This window comes from Mustela putorius, unplaced genomic scaffold, assembly GCF_011764305.1.
Source record: "Mustela putorius furo isolate JIRA1106 unplaced genomic scaffold, ASM1176430v1.1 tig00003942_pilon_pilon_pilon, whole genome shotgun sequence".
Lineage (NCBI taxonomy): Eukaryota > Metazoa > Chordata > Mammalia > Carnivora > Mustelidae > Mustela > Mustela putorius.
The window spans coordinates 16,690,700-16,708,135 of NW_025422087.1; the positions used below are offsets into that span (position 1 = coordinate 16,690,700).

Sequence of the window (17,436 nt, forward strand, 5' to 3'; positions counted from 1 at the left end):
TGTACTATTTGAGAGTTATTTGCCAACATGGTGTCGCATCCCCAAATACTTTAGGTTGTTTTCTAACAAGAAGGAATATTCCCTTGCATAACTGTGATAAAACTCCCAAATCAAAAAGTAGCATTGATGTATTGCTACTACCCAAGCCTTAGCCTCCATTCGGGGGTCACTAGTTGTCCACATAATGTCTTTTATAGAAAAAGGACCTAGCTCAGAATCACACATTGCATTTAGTGGACGTGTCTCCTTGATTTCCTTTAATCTGCAATAGTTTCTCACTCTTTCCTTCACTTTCTTGACCTTGGTGCTTTTGAAGATGACAACCTAATCACTTTTTGGAATGTCCTTCAATTTGGGTTTGTCTGATCTTTCCTCATGTTTGGATTCAGGTAATACATTTTTGGCAAGAGTAACACAAAAAGAATGATCTCTTATCTCCTCCTCTCAGGTAGCACACAGCTGCAGTTTTTCCCATTATTAATGATGATCACTTTGATCACATAAATAAGGTATTGTTTACCAGGTTTCTCCACTGTGAAGTTTCTCTTTTCCCCTTCGTAATTAAGAAGTATATTGTGTGAGATAATTTGTAACTAGAAATTATACCTTCCTTGGGGTACTAGGGTGGCTCCGTCAGTTAAGTATCTACCTTCATCTCAGGTCATAGTCCCAGGACCCTGGGATCAAGCCCCAGGTCAGGCTCCCTGCTCAGTGGGGATTCTGCTTCTCCCTCTCCCTTTGTCCCTCCCCCTGCTCATGCTTTCGTTCTTTCATATAAAGAAATAAAATCTTTTAAAAATATATATACCTGGGCGCCTGGGTGGCCCAGTGGGTTAAGCCGCTGCCTTCGGCTCAGGTCATGATCTCAGGGTCCTGGGATCGAGTCCCGCATCAGGCTCTCTGCTCAGCAGGGAGCCTGCTTCCTCCTCTCTCTCTCTCTCTCTCTGCCTGCCTCGTGATCTCTCTCTGTCAAATAAATAAATAAAATCTTAAAAAAAAATATATATATATATATATATACCTTCTTCATCTTTCCATTTATGTGTGTGTGGATGTGCGTGTGTGCGTGTGTGTGTTTGTGTGTGTGTATTAAATCATATTCAAATGGACTCATGAATTCTCATTTTATTCAGTGTATTTACTCTCTTACTATAATTTTCCTTTTGGTTCTCAGATTGTTCCCAATTGGACACTGAGAGGCCTTCAAGCTGATCTTTTGGCATACCCTATCATTCTCTGAGCACTGCCTTTCTTTCTGGCTCAAAAGATGTTCCAGGCTTATTTCTTTGCCCCAGAACTAGAATTAGCTATTTCTCTAAAGAGCCCTACTTTCTTTAGTTAAAAATGGAGAAAAATCAATATCTGTATGCTAAGTATGTTCATTCCTTTTAGGATATCATTACTCCAAGTGATCTTAGTGGACAGAGCTAATTATTTATATATAAATAATATATATAATATAAATATATATATAAATAAATATATATATGTATACACACACACGTGAACGTATATGTATAAATATATGTGTGTATGCATACAAACATACATTTTATTTCATATTTTTAAATTTTTTTAAAGATTAGAGAGTGAGCAGGTGAGCAGGGGGAGGGGCAGAGGGAGAGAAAATCTCCAGCAGGACTCCCTGCAGAGCCCACTATGGGCCCCAAACTAAGAATCCTGAGATCAGGACCTGAGCCAAAATCAGGAGTTGGACGCTTTACCAACTGAGCAACCCAGTTTGCCCTTCCATATTTTTTAATGAGATATAATTCACATACCATGAAATGGATCCCTTTAAATAAGTATACTTTTAGTAGTTTTTAGTATATCTATGAAGTGGTACAACCATCATCACTGTTTAATTCTAGAACATTCTTCCACTTTAAAAAAGAAACCCTATATCCTATATCCATTAGAAGTCATTTTCTAGCACCTCTATTTTCCAGCCCTTGGCAATCATTAATCCACTTTCTGTTTCTGTGGTTTTGCCAAGTTTTGTTATTTTATTGTAGTAGTTTGGTTGATGACTTTTGTGAACTAATTATATAAAATCTGTATTGTCATATGTGGCCACTGAAGTCTCCAGTTGGTGGTTAGCTGATGATTGGACAGAGATTTAGTTAAATTTCCTAGAACCAGTAACTTTCCCACTGTTTACCAAGGGGCCCTGTGTATGTTTTGGGGCACACTTTCATTACTCAGCCAACCAGATGACAACTGTATCTTACCTTCACTTCCTGTCTTATACAGAGCCTCAATGTCAGCCAGAAATGAGAGCTTAGAGCCTACTTAGGCCTTTTCTGAGCTTACCCCAGGCCTTGGGCATCTGTACAGCCTTACACATGGGTATGGCCCTCTAGATTCTCAGAAATATATCTGAGTTTTTCAAAGCCCTTGTGGATATCTCATTGTTCGCTTTTCCTTTTAAACCTTTTTCTAAGTCTATTGTCTGCTCCATTTTTATCTACCATCTCAAGGCAGTCATAAAATTAAACAATTGCTTGTTATTTGTTTTTGACAAATACCCCTATAAAAAGACTTTGGGGATCCACCATATGGGTCAAATAATGGTTATTCTCTGCACATGATTCTTTGAAGGAGCTCTAGCCCGTTTTGCTGCTTCTTATTGTTGCCAGGCTGCTTGTTTTCACTGCAAATACAGGATGTTAGTTTTCAAGGTCATCCTGGAGATGCAGAGAAAGGGATAGAATTATGAGAAGTTGAAAATGCCACAGATTTTCCTGCTCTTACAGATACTCGGTTGTTTTTCTATAATAAATGTTCCTTGGACTGCTGCAAAACTTAGGTCAATTCCCAGAGCACTGAAGAAACTGATTGTATTAATTTTTGTGATTTGTTTTCCTGCTATTACAGACGAGCACATTTTGGGAGATCCTTACTCTGCCTTTTTTGCTGTTGTCACTGCCCATATTTGTTTTTATATCTTTTTATATATGCTGAAAACATTGGATTTATAGAAATCCTCTCATTTTTAATTAAACATGAGGAAATTGTTGTTCTTTTTCCTCTATTTGTTAACTTGTTTCTCTAACTAGGTTTTTCTCTAAGAAAAATTTAGCTCCCATTATCCATTTGATCAATATCCCTGTACCCAGCTTCCCATAGTTGTTGCCTCTGTTCTCTTGCACAGATGGCCTCATTGCAGAGGTCAGGCTCTAGCATCCCATGTATGTCACTCCACTGATACCTCATTCTTGGCCATCCACTTCCCCACATCCACTTCCCCACATCTGGTTAGAGTATGATACCTCATGGCCAGACCACCCCTCTAAGTCACGTTCATCTTGCTTTGCCTGATGGCTTCAGGAAGGGAGTGGGAAGTTTAATTACTCTTTAATGATGAATTTTATCATTCATTTTGTCCTTCTTGGGTTCTACTTATCAGAGTTTGTAAAGATGTCTTAGATTTACAGTGGAATATGTGGCCTTCAAAGACTATTTTAAAAGGTTTAAATTATATCTCTAAATAAATTAGTGGGGGAGGTTTTCTGAGGGCATCTGTGGAAACCCAGTCATTCTCTTTTTTTTTTTTTTTTTCCAAGATATTATTTAACAGACAGCGATCACAAGTAGGCAGAGAGGCAGGCAGAAAAGAGAGGAGGAAGCAGGCTCCCTGCTGAGCAGAGAGCCCAATGCGGGCTCCATCTCAGGACCCTGGGATCATGACCTGAGCGAAGACAGAGGCTTAACCCACTGAGCCACCCAGGCGCCTTGAAACCCAGTCATTCTTAAGTCAGTGAACTCAAGAATCCATAAGCATTTTAGTGGTGAGTGAGACCTCATCCAGAGAGCCCCATGCTTATCCTGATGGTGGCTCAGATGGGATAGTTGGAAGAAGGACATTGTAGTCCTTGACATCAGCCCATTATTGATACTATTATTTAGCACTCCACTATGTACCTAGGCACTGTGTTTAATCCTCAAGTAAGTTTATATGGTGGTTTTTATTATCACCATTATGTTATAGATGAAGATAATCACTCTTCCTTTATCACAGAGGTCCTCAAAAGATCTGTCTATACTTGCTATAACCAGTTCCTCTCCTCCAGCCATTTCCTAAACTCATTTCAGTCAGTATTTCACATGTACTACTGCATTATAAAGGATCCTGGCATTCAGATCTACATTAGAAAATCTTTAAGTAAATTTTTTAACAATGATTTTACAGTACTTTACTGTTAACAAGTTGCTGTCCTGGGCCCTATAGTTAGGGGCTAATTTTATAGTTTAGAGGCTAATTTGGTCTCCTTAAAAAGAAACACACATAAAACAAGGTTATAGTTGATCAGTTGCCCAAAATTTTGTGACCAGTGGCTCCCAGAAGTCTAACCCTCTCTATCCCCTTAGTGCAGAGATTCAGTATCTGCTAATTCATTGTTATGGCAACCTTCCAGAGCATAGCCACTGTAAGGAATGAGAAACTACTGTATGTATGTACAATTTTCTCAAAAAAACAGTATTTCATTGGTTATCTACTTCACTATTTTAATCACCTGCATTAAACCGTTAGGTCCCCCAATAATGGGTCTGTGATCAAAGGAGTGAGACTGATTCAAAGCGAAGGTCAAGCAAAGCTTTATTTCACACCAAGCATCGAGAATCAAACCGGCCAGTCAGGGCTGTCTCTTACAAAGAGGTGACTCCTCTCTGTCTTACAGACTAGCTTTTAAGGGCAAAGGCCATGTGGTTGGGCCTGGCCACACACAGGTGGCCAATGAGATTGTAACACACAGAGAAAGCTGCACAGTCATGCTAGGTCACACATAAGTGACCAATTGAATTATAATTTAGCCTATAGAAGATATTTGAACTAGCCTATCACCTTGGTCAGAATTGGTCCCCAAAAGGCGGGGCCCATACTTCTTGGTAGCTAGGGAGACAGTATGTGCGCCCCACTGATTGGATGTCTTCACCTGGCCTGACCCGCCCTTGTATTGGGGCTTTGTGACCTGGAACTGGTTTCCCAGACTTGCCTTTAAGTAAGTTCCCTCGGTGGGTGGGGGGAGTGGGGTGTAGGGTCAGTTCAAGTTTTACTGCATAAACAACAAAATCACTGTTCAACAAGGTGGAATCGCTCTGGCTAAATAGGCCCTTACAAAACTCCAGCGAAGCCTTGATCTGTGTGACTTTCATAATCTATATTCTAGAGATGTGACCCAAATTGAAGTCTTATAACAACCATTCTATGGGAAGTTACTAATAAGTAATTTTTAAAAAGTTTTAGTTAAATTTGAAAAATTATGAAATATACATTCAAACGAGAAAACAATTTGTATTTATAATTTTTAAAAATCAATAATAGAGATAACATCCTTACACCAACAATTTAGGAAATATAATATTACCAGTATCTTTGAATACTTACCGATGTTGTTCTTGGATTCAGTCTTCCTCCACGAGAGTCAGCCACTGTTCTAAATTTTGTGATTATCGTTCTACTTTCTTTAAATAAAGCCATCTCCCCGATTAGTTTAGAAATATGAATTCAATACAGCACAAAAAGAAAAATTTATGTTTTATCATTAAGTTTATGGTTACTCACCTGAACTCTGCCATATATATATGTCAACAATCACTAATATCCAGAGTTTATAGAGTAATAGTAGTTAAGACCTTGAGCCCTAGAGCTGGGCTGCCTGAGTTTGAATTCTGGCCTGGAGCTTACTAACTTGGTGAACTTGGGCAAGTTGTTTAACTTCTTTGTGCCTCAGTTTCTTCTTTTATAAAATGGATATATTAATAGTATTTACCTTGGAAAGTTCTATTATATACATATATTAAATATAAATTAATATATATAAATACATGGAAGAGTGAGTAGCAGTTATTAATAAATAAATGTCAGTGGCTTTTTAACAGAGAAATTAATGCTAAATGATTCTTTGAAAAGCCACTTGTATTCTTAAGTACTATATTGAGTAATCTTTGCCTTAAATGTTACCCTAATTTCTTTTAGACTACCACATGTCTTTTTTTCTTTTTTTTTTTTTTAAAGATTTTATTTATTTATTTGACAGAGAGAGATCACAAGTAGGCAGAGAGGCAGGCAGAGAAAGAGGAAGGGAAGCAGGCCCCCTGCTGAGCAGAGAGCCCGATGCAGGACTCGATCCCAGGACCCTGAGATCATGACCTGAGCCAAAGGCAGCGGCTTAACCCACTGAGCCACCCAGGTGCCCTTAGACTACCACATGTCTTAAGATTCTTGTAACTCTGTGCTCTCTTTTTATTTAGCTTATTGTGGCATTACTTAAAAATAGTCTTTCCTTGGTATCTCTTTTTATCTCTTAGATTACATGAGAACAGACCTCTTTTTAGTTTGTAAATAAATTTATTTCTGCATATTTTATACTTGATTGTTTCCCTGACACACTCATTTAAGGGCTGTTGGTGCCAAGAATAATCCAAGGGCTGATTTGTTTGTTTGTTTAGTTCTCATGTTGGCAGAAGCTCATTGTAGGTAATGGATGAAACAGCTTGTCTATCAGAAGCCAGTAAATCAGCAAATATATCAGTTGCTTTAGCAGTGCCAGGAGCTAAATGGGGGTCTGTTTTAGAAGTTTGATCCTTTCTTGTATGCCCATATAGCAGCCTTTCTCTCTTTTTAGAGAACATCTGATTTCTTTTTTGTTTTTCCTGTGATTCTGAGCTTCCTTCCTCTTTACCTGTAAGTGTGCTTGTCTGATGAAATAGTACTTTATGTTGTCCATTCCTGGGACAAAATAGAAATATGATTGTGTGTTTCCCACATCAACCTAGTAAAGGTTTACGTGTTTTGGGAGAAGAGATTGAGATCGATCGTTAGACATAATTTATTTGTAACACTAAAAAATTTTCCTAATGATCTTAAGATAATCCAAGAGCAATAGTGGCTGTTGTGTGTATTGGGTTTGTAAAGAAAGTCTCACAACCCCATGGAAACTTATTTTCAAAGTTAGCATCCCATCAAGGGATAACAGTGGCTCGCTTAAAGAAAAGCAAGTGTTTTCCATATTTATTTGATAAAGAAGAACTTAAATTAATATGTGAATGTTAGCACCAACTAGATTAAACCTTACAAATGTCTTTTTTTATATCTTTTATATCTTTATATCTTTTATCTTGCAGTTAGCATGTTAGCAAATATATCACATAAAGGAAAGTTCCCCTTCCCTAAACCCAGAAGTCCTGGATTTAAAAAGATTAAGCATTGTTATTAAGAATTGTCCTTTATCTTGTGACTGTGGAGTCTTATCCCTCATATCTATTGAGCCTTGTGGCAAGTCAAAAGATAGGCCCTCTCATCTTCTATGGACCCAAACACATAAATGTCTAGGAAGAATAATTCTGCACAGAGTGAATCTAAGTGATTGTCTTGGTCTCTTCAGGCTGCTATATCAAAAACAGCATTCATTGGGTAGCTTAAACAGTTTGTTCCTCATAGTTCTTGAGGCTGAGAAGTTCAAGGTCAAAGTGCTGGCAGATTCAGTGTGTGGTGTGGGCTCGCTTCCTGTTTCATAGATGGCCATAAAATGCCTTGTCCTCATGTGCCAGAAGAGGCAAGGGAACACTCTGAGATCTCTCTCTCTCTATCTCTCTCTTTTTAATTTAAATTTAAGGTTGTTAACATACATTAGAATATTGGTTTCTGGAGTAGAATTCAGTGATTCATCACTTACATACAGTACCCAGGGCTCATCATGACAAGTGCCCTCCTTAATACCTATCATCCTCCGAGCCCATCCCCCACCCTCCTCCTTCCATCAACCCTCGATTTGTTCTATATCATTGAGTCTCTTATGGCTTGTTTCTCTCCCTTTTTCCTTTAACCCCTTCCCATAAATTCCACATAGGAATGAAATCTTATGGTATTTGTCTTTCTCTGACTGACTTAATTTTGCTTAGCACAATATACTCTAGCTCCATCCACACTGTAAATGACAAGAGTTCATTTTTTGATGGCTGAGTATATTCCATTAAGTATATATAGCCCATCTTCTTTATCCATTCATCAGTCAGTAGACATTTGGGCTCTCTCCATAGTTAGGCTGTTGTTGATAGTGCTTCTATAAAAATTAGGGTACATGTATCCCTTTGAATCTGTATGTTTGTATCCTTTGATAAATACCTAATAGTGCAATCGCTAGATTGTGGGATAGTTCTATTTTTAACTTTTTGAGGAACCTCCATACTCTTCTCCAGGTTGGCTGCACCAATTTGCATTCCAGCAGTACAGGAGGGTTACTATTACTCTGCATCCTGGCCAACATCTGTTGTTTCTTGTATTGTTAATTTTAGTATTCTGATAGGTGTGAGGTGGTATCTCATCATGGTTTGTATTTCCCTGATGATCAGTGATGTTGAGCATCTTTTCATGTGTTTGTTAGCATCTGGATGTCTTCTTTAGAAGAGTGTCTATTTAGTTATTTGTTTTGTGGGTGTTGAGTTTGATAAGTTCTTTGTAGATTTTGGATACTAGCCCTTTGTCAGATGTGTCATTTGCAAATATCTTCTCCCATTCCCTAGGCTGCCTTTTAGTTTTGTTTATTGTTTCCTTAACTGTATGGAAGCTTTTTATCTTGATGAAGTCCCAGTAGCTCGTTTTTGCTTTTGTTTCCTTTGCCTGTGGTGCCATGTTTAGCAAGAAGTTGCTGCAGCTGAGGTCAAAGAGGTTTCTGCCTAAGTTCTTCTCTAGGATTTTGATGGTTTTCTGTCTCACATCTGGGATCTCTTTTACAAGGATGCTAATCCCATTCATAAGAGCTCTGTCCTCCTGACCTAGTCACCCCCTGATGGCCCCATGTCCCCAGTACCATCACATTTTGGATTAGGTTTCCACATATGAATTTAAGGAGGAACACAGTCTATAGCAGTGATATAATACAGGCATTAAGGGTACATCTGTATTTAAAGGGTAAATCTGTATTTAAACGCACTTGGGTTCAAATCCTAGCTCTGGCTTTGTGTCTTTGCCCAGATTAACTACCCTCTCTAAGCCTCATAAACTTTGTGAGGGTTGAGAACATATAAGAGCATTTAGCGCAGCGTCTGACACATAATAAAGAGGGCAGGCCTTTGTACACGCCTTTCCCCTGCAGCATGCCTAAAGAATCTCCATATCCTTCCTTCAAGAATGTGAGGCCAAGTCTGAAGCAATTTTAGTCCCATCCTTTTTTTTTTTTTTTTTTAAGATTAAGAAAACATCACCTTGTCTGTGATATCTCCCTTGCCTTTAACTCTCCTTCTTACACTAGACATTTCCTCACCCTTTCCCTCTGAGCTTCCATCTGTCAGCCCTTCTCTTACTGTGCCCTTTTTCACTGCACATGCCACATTCTTCTACAAGACTCTGAGCTGAGGCCCACGGACAATGTCTTCCCATCACCGGATCCACCTCACTAAATGCGGTGTTTGATTACATAATAGATGCTCAGTTGATACTGACTTGCTGAATGAAAATATGAAGTACTCTTGGGAACCCAGCCAGAAAAGTAGTCTATAGTTCAGAACAGAGACAAGAGACAGAGTGCAGCCCCAGATTTTTTTTTCCCCAAAACTGTTACAAAATTGTCAAATATATAGAAAAGTGCAAAGAACTGTACAGGCAACATCCATCAACCCACCACCGAGGTTCTATAGGTAATATTTTGTTACATTTTCTTTGCCATTTATCTGTCATTCCATCTACCTTTCTATTCAGTTAATCCATTTTAATATTTTAAGGCTTTTCAGAATTGCTTTTTATGCTTTGTGTCTTATGCCTGATAGTACAACATATGTATTATTAGCTAGAGCTCAGTATTTGCTAACAGTTTTCTTTTGTAGGTACAATTTACTCTCAATGAAGTACACAAGTATTAGGGGTGCCATTTCATTAATTTTGACAAGTGCATATATTTGTGGAATCCAAGACATAGAAGTTCCCTCGTGTCTTCACAGTTAATCCCTGACCTTCCCCCAGAAGCAATCTTCATTTTGATTTTTTTCAATTTAATTTTTTTTCAGTGTTCCAAGATTCATTGTTTATGCACCACACCCAGTGCTCCATGCAAAATGTGCCCTCCTTAATACCCACTACCAGGTGTTTTGATTTTTATTTTCACCCTATATCGCTTTGACTTATAGAAATTTATATTAGTGGACCAAGAGAGGAGAATCATTTTCATATAAGATGTAGTTCACACAGCATAACAGTCTGAGATTGTTCCGTATTGCAGGTGTACGTGGTTCATTACTTTCTGCTGATGAGGAGTGCTTCGTTGTATGAATACACTTTCCCAATAAGGGGTATCTGAGGCTGCTTACAGTTTGGGGCTATTATAAATAAAGTTGCTAGAAATATGTCTTAGCCCTGTATCAGTCTTTCTTGTATTATTTGCGTTCATTTCTCTTGGGTGAATGCATAAATATGGAATTGCTGAGTCATAGGGTAGGTGTATGTTTAGTTTTCTAGAAAACTGTCAAACATTTTTACAAAGTAGTTTCACTGTTTTATACTCCTGCCAACAATGTTTGTGACTCCAAGGATACTAGCATTTGGTGTATCAGTGTTTTTAATTTTAGTTTCTGGTGGCCATGTAGTAATATCTCACTGTGGCTCTAATTTATTGACCAATAACGTTGAACACTTGGCCATTTTCTTACTGGCCATTCATAGATAACCCTCTGTGAAGTGTCTCTTCAAATCTTTGTTTTTAAATTTGAGGTTTGACATTGAGTTGTAGGAGTCCTTATGTACATGATGCAAGAGTTTTTCCAGATATGTTTGCAAATATTTTCCCAGTCTGTAGTTCACCTATTTATTTTTTTTAACAGTGTCTTTTCCTTACTGGAGGTTTTTTAAATTTGATAATGTATTTGTACCAGTTTATTCTTTTGTAGTTAGTGCTTCTATGTCCTGTGAAACCCTTGCCTTCACTAAGTTACAAAGATACTCTTTTCATTGAATAGCTTCATAGTTTGAGTTTTATGTTTGGAACTGTGATAAGTCTGAAATTAATTCTTGTGTATGAAGTAAGATAGGTGTCAAGAATCATTTATTTTCCCATTATGGATATCCAACTTTTTGAGTACATTCATTGAAACAATTTTCATATACTTACATGTTTACATATATAATCAATTTTATTTTCTTCATTGTATTATCTTGGTAACTTTGTTGAAATCAGATGACTTTGTCAGTGTGCTTATAGTTCTAGACTTTTTACTGTTTACTAATTTTTTTGTCTGCCCTTGTATCCATTTTTTACTGTCTTGAGTATTATAATTTTACAGGAAGTATAGTAAAGGCTTCTCTTCTGTTACTCCTTTTTCCAGAATATCCACTTTCCTTTCTAGCTGTTCTCCTAATCTGTTCTCTGATTCTTCAAGCCAATAAGACTGCAATTTCACATCCAAGTTTTAGCCATCCAGTGTGGTATCACTGGTGCCTGCTCTTCACAAAAACCGTACAGAATGGAAATTTTACCACTGTCAATCCCCTCTTCTGAGTCTGTTCTCCCCTCCAGGTTCTGACTGCTTTCATTTAGGTCATCAATGTCTTCAGGTTAACTGCTGTATGTATTTGTGCAGATATAGTTTAAATTTATTGCCAGAGGGAAGATTGGCCCAGTAGGAGCTACTCCTCCATCACAGAAGTGGTACCCAGATGTTTTTTAAAAGTTAGACTGAGCAGGCATCTGGCCAGAGATGCAATTAAAGTAAGGATTTGGGGAGAGGTTTGGTGCAAAGAGGGGCAAGTTTTGAGTAGAGGGAAAGGATTCAGTTCACCTCAATTAGAGAAGGCTTAGATGAAAGCCAAATAGTGCTTGGAAAACTCCGAGGGAAAGAACTTGCTAGAACACTGTTTTTGACTTATTTTACTTTATTTTTAAATAAAGTCTTATTTATTTGAGAGAGAGAGTGCACGCAAGAGCAAACTTGAGTAGGGGGATGGGCAGAGAGAAAGGGAGAGGGGGTAGAAGATTCTCCCATGAGCAGGGAGTCCGATGCAGGGCTGAATCCCAGGACCCCGAGATCATGACCTGAGGAGAAGTCAGACAGTCAGTTAACTGACTGAGCCACCCAGGCACCCCTAGGACACTGTTTTTTGTGTCTGTGAATTGTAAAATCAATTTAGTAGGTGGCCTCTGAAAAGTCATTCTTGCTTCTAACCTAACTTAAAAACCATAAAACAAGTAGAAAGTAAGATCATCGCTTTGCTGATTTGTACTTTCTTCATTAGCTCTCTAATTAGAGAGTAGTCTCTGGAGTCACTTAATTCATACCTCCTCTGGCTATTGTGTCATGGACCTGCATTTTTTGTTGAACTTATATGCTGAGCCTATAAACAGCACACTTCTCAATAAATGTTAAATATACTTCTGTAAATAGATCAGACATTTGTTAAATGATGTCAGGGTTGATGAAGCATGACTGGCTTTTGGAGATCCACAGTTTTAAGAAACTTTAGCTGACATCTTTCATGGGGGAAGCAAAGCCTTGAAAATATATTCATCATTCATATAACACCCTCTCTCATCAGCAAATCCCAGAATTCCTTGTTCATGAAAAAGGTAGTGACAGAGCACTATCATGAATGCTTCAGATTGGGATAGTATTAGAATGTTTTGCCTCTCTCTTCCTTTTTTGTTCCTTTTCTATTCTCTCTCTAACCCTTCCTCCAACCCCTGATACACACACCCATGATGAGGTGTGGATAAAAGTACAAATCAAGCAATCAGCAATGTAACTGTATAAATCAAAGAAAATTAAATAAGTAAAAGGATGCTAATGCATCTTTCAATTTTTAAAATTAGGCAGAGCTCTGTAAATTGGTGATAATGAACAAAAAGCTTCTTTCAGATTCATTAGGTAATGTTTGCATGATCTAATTTTTCTCTCATTAGGAGAGAGTGTGATAATATCATCATTAGCAGAAGAAGATTAAAAGAGAACAATAGTACTTCAAAAGACACCATTAAGAGGGTGAAAAGGCAGAGCACAGATGGGAGAAAATATTGACAACACATATGTCTGACAGTGGACTCATGAACAGAATGTATCAAGAACTTCCATGAATCAACAGTAATAAGACAAACAACCTAATTAAACAAGTGGGAAAATCTTGAACAGACAGTCACAAAAGACTATGTATCAATTGCCTAAAAGCACATGATAATACGCTCTACATTGTTGGCATTCAGTGAAATGCAAATCAAAACCACAGAGATTAAGAAAAGGAAAAGCTAGTGGCCGGGTGGGATATTGACAAGGATGTGGAGCAGTGAGTACTCCCAGCTTGCTGGGGGGGGGTGACGCTTGACTTACACCTCTTTGGAAGATACTTCATTATAAAGTTAAACCTGCACTTGGCATTTAAACCTTGAACTTTCACTCCTAGGTCATTACTTAAAGAGAATGAAAACCTATCTATATCCATAAAAGACCCTTGTGTATACATGGCAGCTATAGTCATACTAAGCAAACATGAAAAAATCCAAATGTTCAACTGGAGAAAGGATAAGTTGTGGAATGTTTACACAGTGAAATACTCCTCCTCTGTGGAAAGGAATGACCTGCTGTTAACAGGCAACAACGTGGAGGAATCTCCGAAACATTATACTAAGTAGAAGAAGCCAGACACAGAAAAGTTTATATTATATGAATGCATTTCCAGTACCCGTACTCTGACTACCTTGGCATATGGAAGCTACCACACTTAGCCTCCTCCCCATGGTAACTCTTCCTAGTAATCTTTGCTAACCACTGCCCTGGACAGAGACAGCTTTTTTATTTTTTATTTATTTATTTATTTATTTTTTTAAATAACATATAATGTACTATTTGTTTCAAGGGTACAGGTCTGTGAATCCTCAGTCTTACACAATTCACAGCACTCACCATAGCACACACCCTCCCCAATGTCCATCACTCAGCCACCCCATCCTCCCCCCCCCCCCAAGGCCAGCAGCCCTCAGTTTGTTTCCTGAGACTAAGCATCTCTTATGGTTTGTCTCCCTCCCCGGTCTCATCTTGTTTTATTTCTCCCTCCCTTCCCCCCAAGTACCCCCCGCCCTGCCAGAGACAGCTTTTATACTCACAAAATCATAGTGCATTTTATTAAGCACATTAAATGGAAAACCCCTCACTGAAATGAAGCATAACACGTAGATGGGACCCATGTAATGGGATACATGTCCAGGACTCAGCACAACTGGGATGTTTGTCTTTGCATCAAAACTCCCACATCAACTCTAGAACCTTCTTGCCCTCTTCCACTCTTTGCTTCAGCCTCCCAGGGTGTCATTTGCCTGACTACAAACCGTAATGGAGCTTTCAAAATTAGGTGCTGTGAGCATCTCTTTTTTCCAGATTCTAAAGATGAACCTGGGGATAATGGCACATCTAGAATTACTTTAGGAACTATACATCATCTTTGGGGGATCCCACTGTGCTAATGACTCACACATTTAAGTTGAAGTACCAGTGAAAATGTGGTGGACAGCCCAGGGTCAATGTTAACTTATGTTAAAATCTATGAATGTGTATAGTACTTTTTTCTCTTCGTCTTTTCTCTAGGCCTACTCTGTCTATGATGAAGATATCGGGTACTGTCAAGGACAGTCTTTTCTGGCTGCTGTATTGCTCCTGCATGTGAGTAATTTTCCATGTGATAAATGGCATGGTGCTGCCAAGTTTATTTTATTTTCTACTTGGTTTTGTTCTTCTGTCCTATTTTCCATTTATCTGATGGAGATTACACATGGCACCTCTTTTTAAAAATGTACCTTTGGTGATAAAGTAAAAGATCTGATGTCAGGTACAGGACAGTTTCTCAATTGAATTAATAATGCTGACAAGAAGGGGATGCATTGGTTATTTGGAGTTATTTTTAATGAGAACCCTCTAGAATAAAAGAAGTTAATGTAGCTGCTCAGATATAAGCTGGACTAGAGCCATTGTGAAGGAATATGGCAAGGAAGTCTTATCTTTTCTACAATTTATTTTTGTATACTCTTTTGCATCTCAGTCACCTTCATTTAACAGAACATTTATTGATCATCAGCCTGTCAGTGCTTGGCTAGGAAGTGGGATTGCAAATATGAATAATTTATCATTTGTGTTATCAAAGGCCCTCTGGTTCAGGATAGAGCACAAGTACTGTAGGCACATACTTATTATTTTTGTTCTTTTTCCATGTTTTTATTGATTTTTCTGATTTTCACTAAAGAAGAACTTATAGCATGCTAAGTAAAAGCAATACACAGAGTAAGAGTACAGAGAGAAGAATTATCCAACCCAGCTCTGCCAGGACTTTCAGGAAAGACTCTCTGGAGGAGATGGTATCCTTGCCCAGACAGAAATGATTGAGGTTGGGAAAGGGAGGGAACAGAGATGGCTGAAGAAGAGGAACAAGTGAGCAAATATATGGAAACACAGAAGGTCACAGTATATAAAGGGAACAATATGAAATTACAGTTTCTTCTCAGCTACTATAGGAAATGCATACAAAGACAGGTCTGAGATAAAAATGGTCAGATGGGCAGGGACCGAACCATAAAGACTCTGTAATCATGTCAAGAAACGTGGGCTTTATTCTAAAGCGAGTGAGGAGCCATTAATCAGTTTGAAGCAAGGAAAGGATAGTTAGATGTTCATTTCAGATAAATTCTTCTTTTACCCTTGGGGACGGTGAAATTAAAGGGGACAAGCAGCAGCAGAGAGACCAGTTAGGAAATAGCAATTTAAATGAGAGATGTTGAGACCCAGAGAGAAAGAAGCTTAATTAAGAAACATGCAGGATACAAAATTGTTAAGTTTTATGGAAGGATTGACAAAGGAAGAGTCAAAAGTCATATGTCTGATTTTCTAGCTTTGGTGACTGGATGACTTGTGGTATTTTTTTTTTTCTTTGACTGATGGTATTTTTAGCTGAGATAGAAAATACATCCATTGAAATTGAATGGAGAAAAATGATTAGGAGTTGATGATGAATTTTGTTTTAAATTCTTTGAGCTTGGGATATTTTGGGGGACTTCTGAATAAAGCTGTCCACCAACAAGGTAGACACTGGAGACTGATGATGAGGAAGAAATCACAATTGAAATCACAAGAGTAGATCGGATCATCTAAGAAAAATAGAATTCCAGAGCCCAGGAATTCCAGATATTTAAGGGCTGATAAGGAATAGGAATTCTAGGCAAATTTCAGATTTTCAGTAGGGTAGAAGCCATGTCTGCTGTCAAACTCAGCAAAGAAGTCTAACAAGTTTAAAGCAAAAGCATTTCTTTTAAGTTTACATTCTGGAAATGAAGAGTGATTACAGTAGATTCACAGTGCTAATTCTGAACTTGATTCTGATGATAATAATGATATACAATGGTTATGTTGTGATAAATCACTTTATTTAACTTTGATTTCTTCTTCCTTTGCATTGTCATCTCTTTATGGTCTTCTTGGTCTTTTCCTCTTAGCCTTCTTTCTTTGACATCTCCATGGCCCATCTTCGATAATCAAGCACTTTATGGTCACAAATTCCCAGAGCCCTTGTTCTGCTACTAAAGCCACCGAGTGTCTGACATAGTCAGCTCTCTTACACAGGGGCCTGGAGACTGCACGCAGGACATGCGTGTGTTCAGCAAGGTTCAGAATCCTCTTTCCTCTAATCACTCTGTTGAGAGTCGAAGTTAAAGCCATGGGTGGTGAAATTTCATCTTCTACAAAGTAATCTTTGCGTATATCAGTTTTTTTTTAAGATTTTATTTATTTATTTGACAGAGAGAGATTACAAGTAGGCAGAGAGAGAGAGGAGGAAGCAGGCCCCCTGCTGAGCAGAGAGCCCAATGCGGGACTCGATCCCAGGACCCTGAGATCACGACCTGAGCTGAAGGCAGTGGCTTAACCCACTGAGCCACCCAGGCGCCCCGTTTATCAGTTTATTTAACATTTTAGACCTGAAGCCCTGTTAAACACATTACAATAGATTGGTTAAACTTCAGTGAGAAGGACATCTCCCTGGGATATCTGTCCTCGGATTTAATAGAGGGTTAGTTAAGTATGAGTTCATATTTATTGGGAAATACCTCCCACAACAAAAGAGTCAGTGATCCAGATAACTAGAAAACTCAAATACCTAGGATTTTTTTTTTCTACATTATCTACCCTCATATGATAAGGGTCACATGCCAAATCAGCACTTTAAACCTGCTTTCAAACTATGTCACAAGACGGATAGAAATATAGTCCAGTTTTGCACACTTTCTACAATAATAGAATTATGCAGTTGTTGCCATGGTTTATAAAAATAACTGGAAATCTAGAAATGCCTTCAGAACCTTTCAGGAGTTTCACTAATATTCATCATAGCATTAATGAAAAACATTGTTGTAATTTTTAATTGAGAGTATATGCAATAATTCTTTTAATTAGCATATTCCATTAACTGACCAACCCATC

General features: G+C 38.2%; 1 protein-coding gene across 5 annotated transcripts in view; it reads left to right on the forward strand.

The window, feature by feature from the left end:
- RABGAP1L (RAB GTPase activating protein 1 like) overlaps positions 1–17,436 on the forward strand; it is a 778,147-nt gene that overhangs the window by 476,860 nt on the left and 283,851 nt on the right. For all 5 annotated transcript variants that reach the window (XM_045069733.1, XM_013061129.2, XM_013061130.2 and 2 more), the window contains one exon: positions 14,560–14,634. In XM_045069733.1, the coding sequence (XP_044925668.1) occupies positions 14,560–14,634 (75 nt within the window). The remainder of the gene's footprint in view (positions 1–14,559; positions 14,635–17,436) is intronic.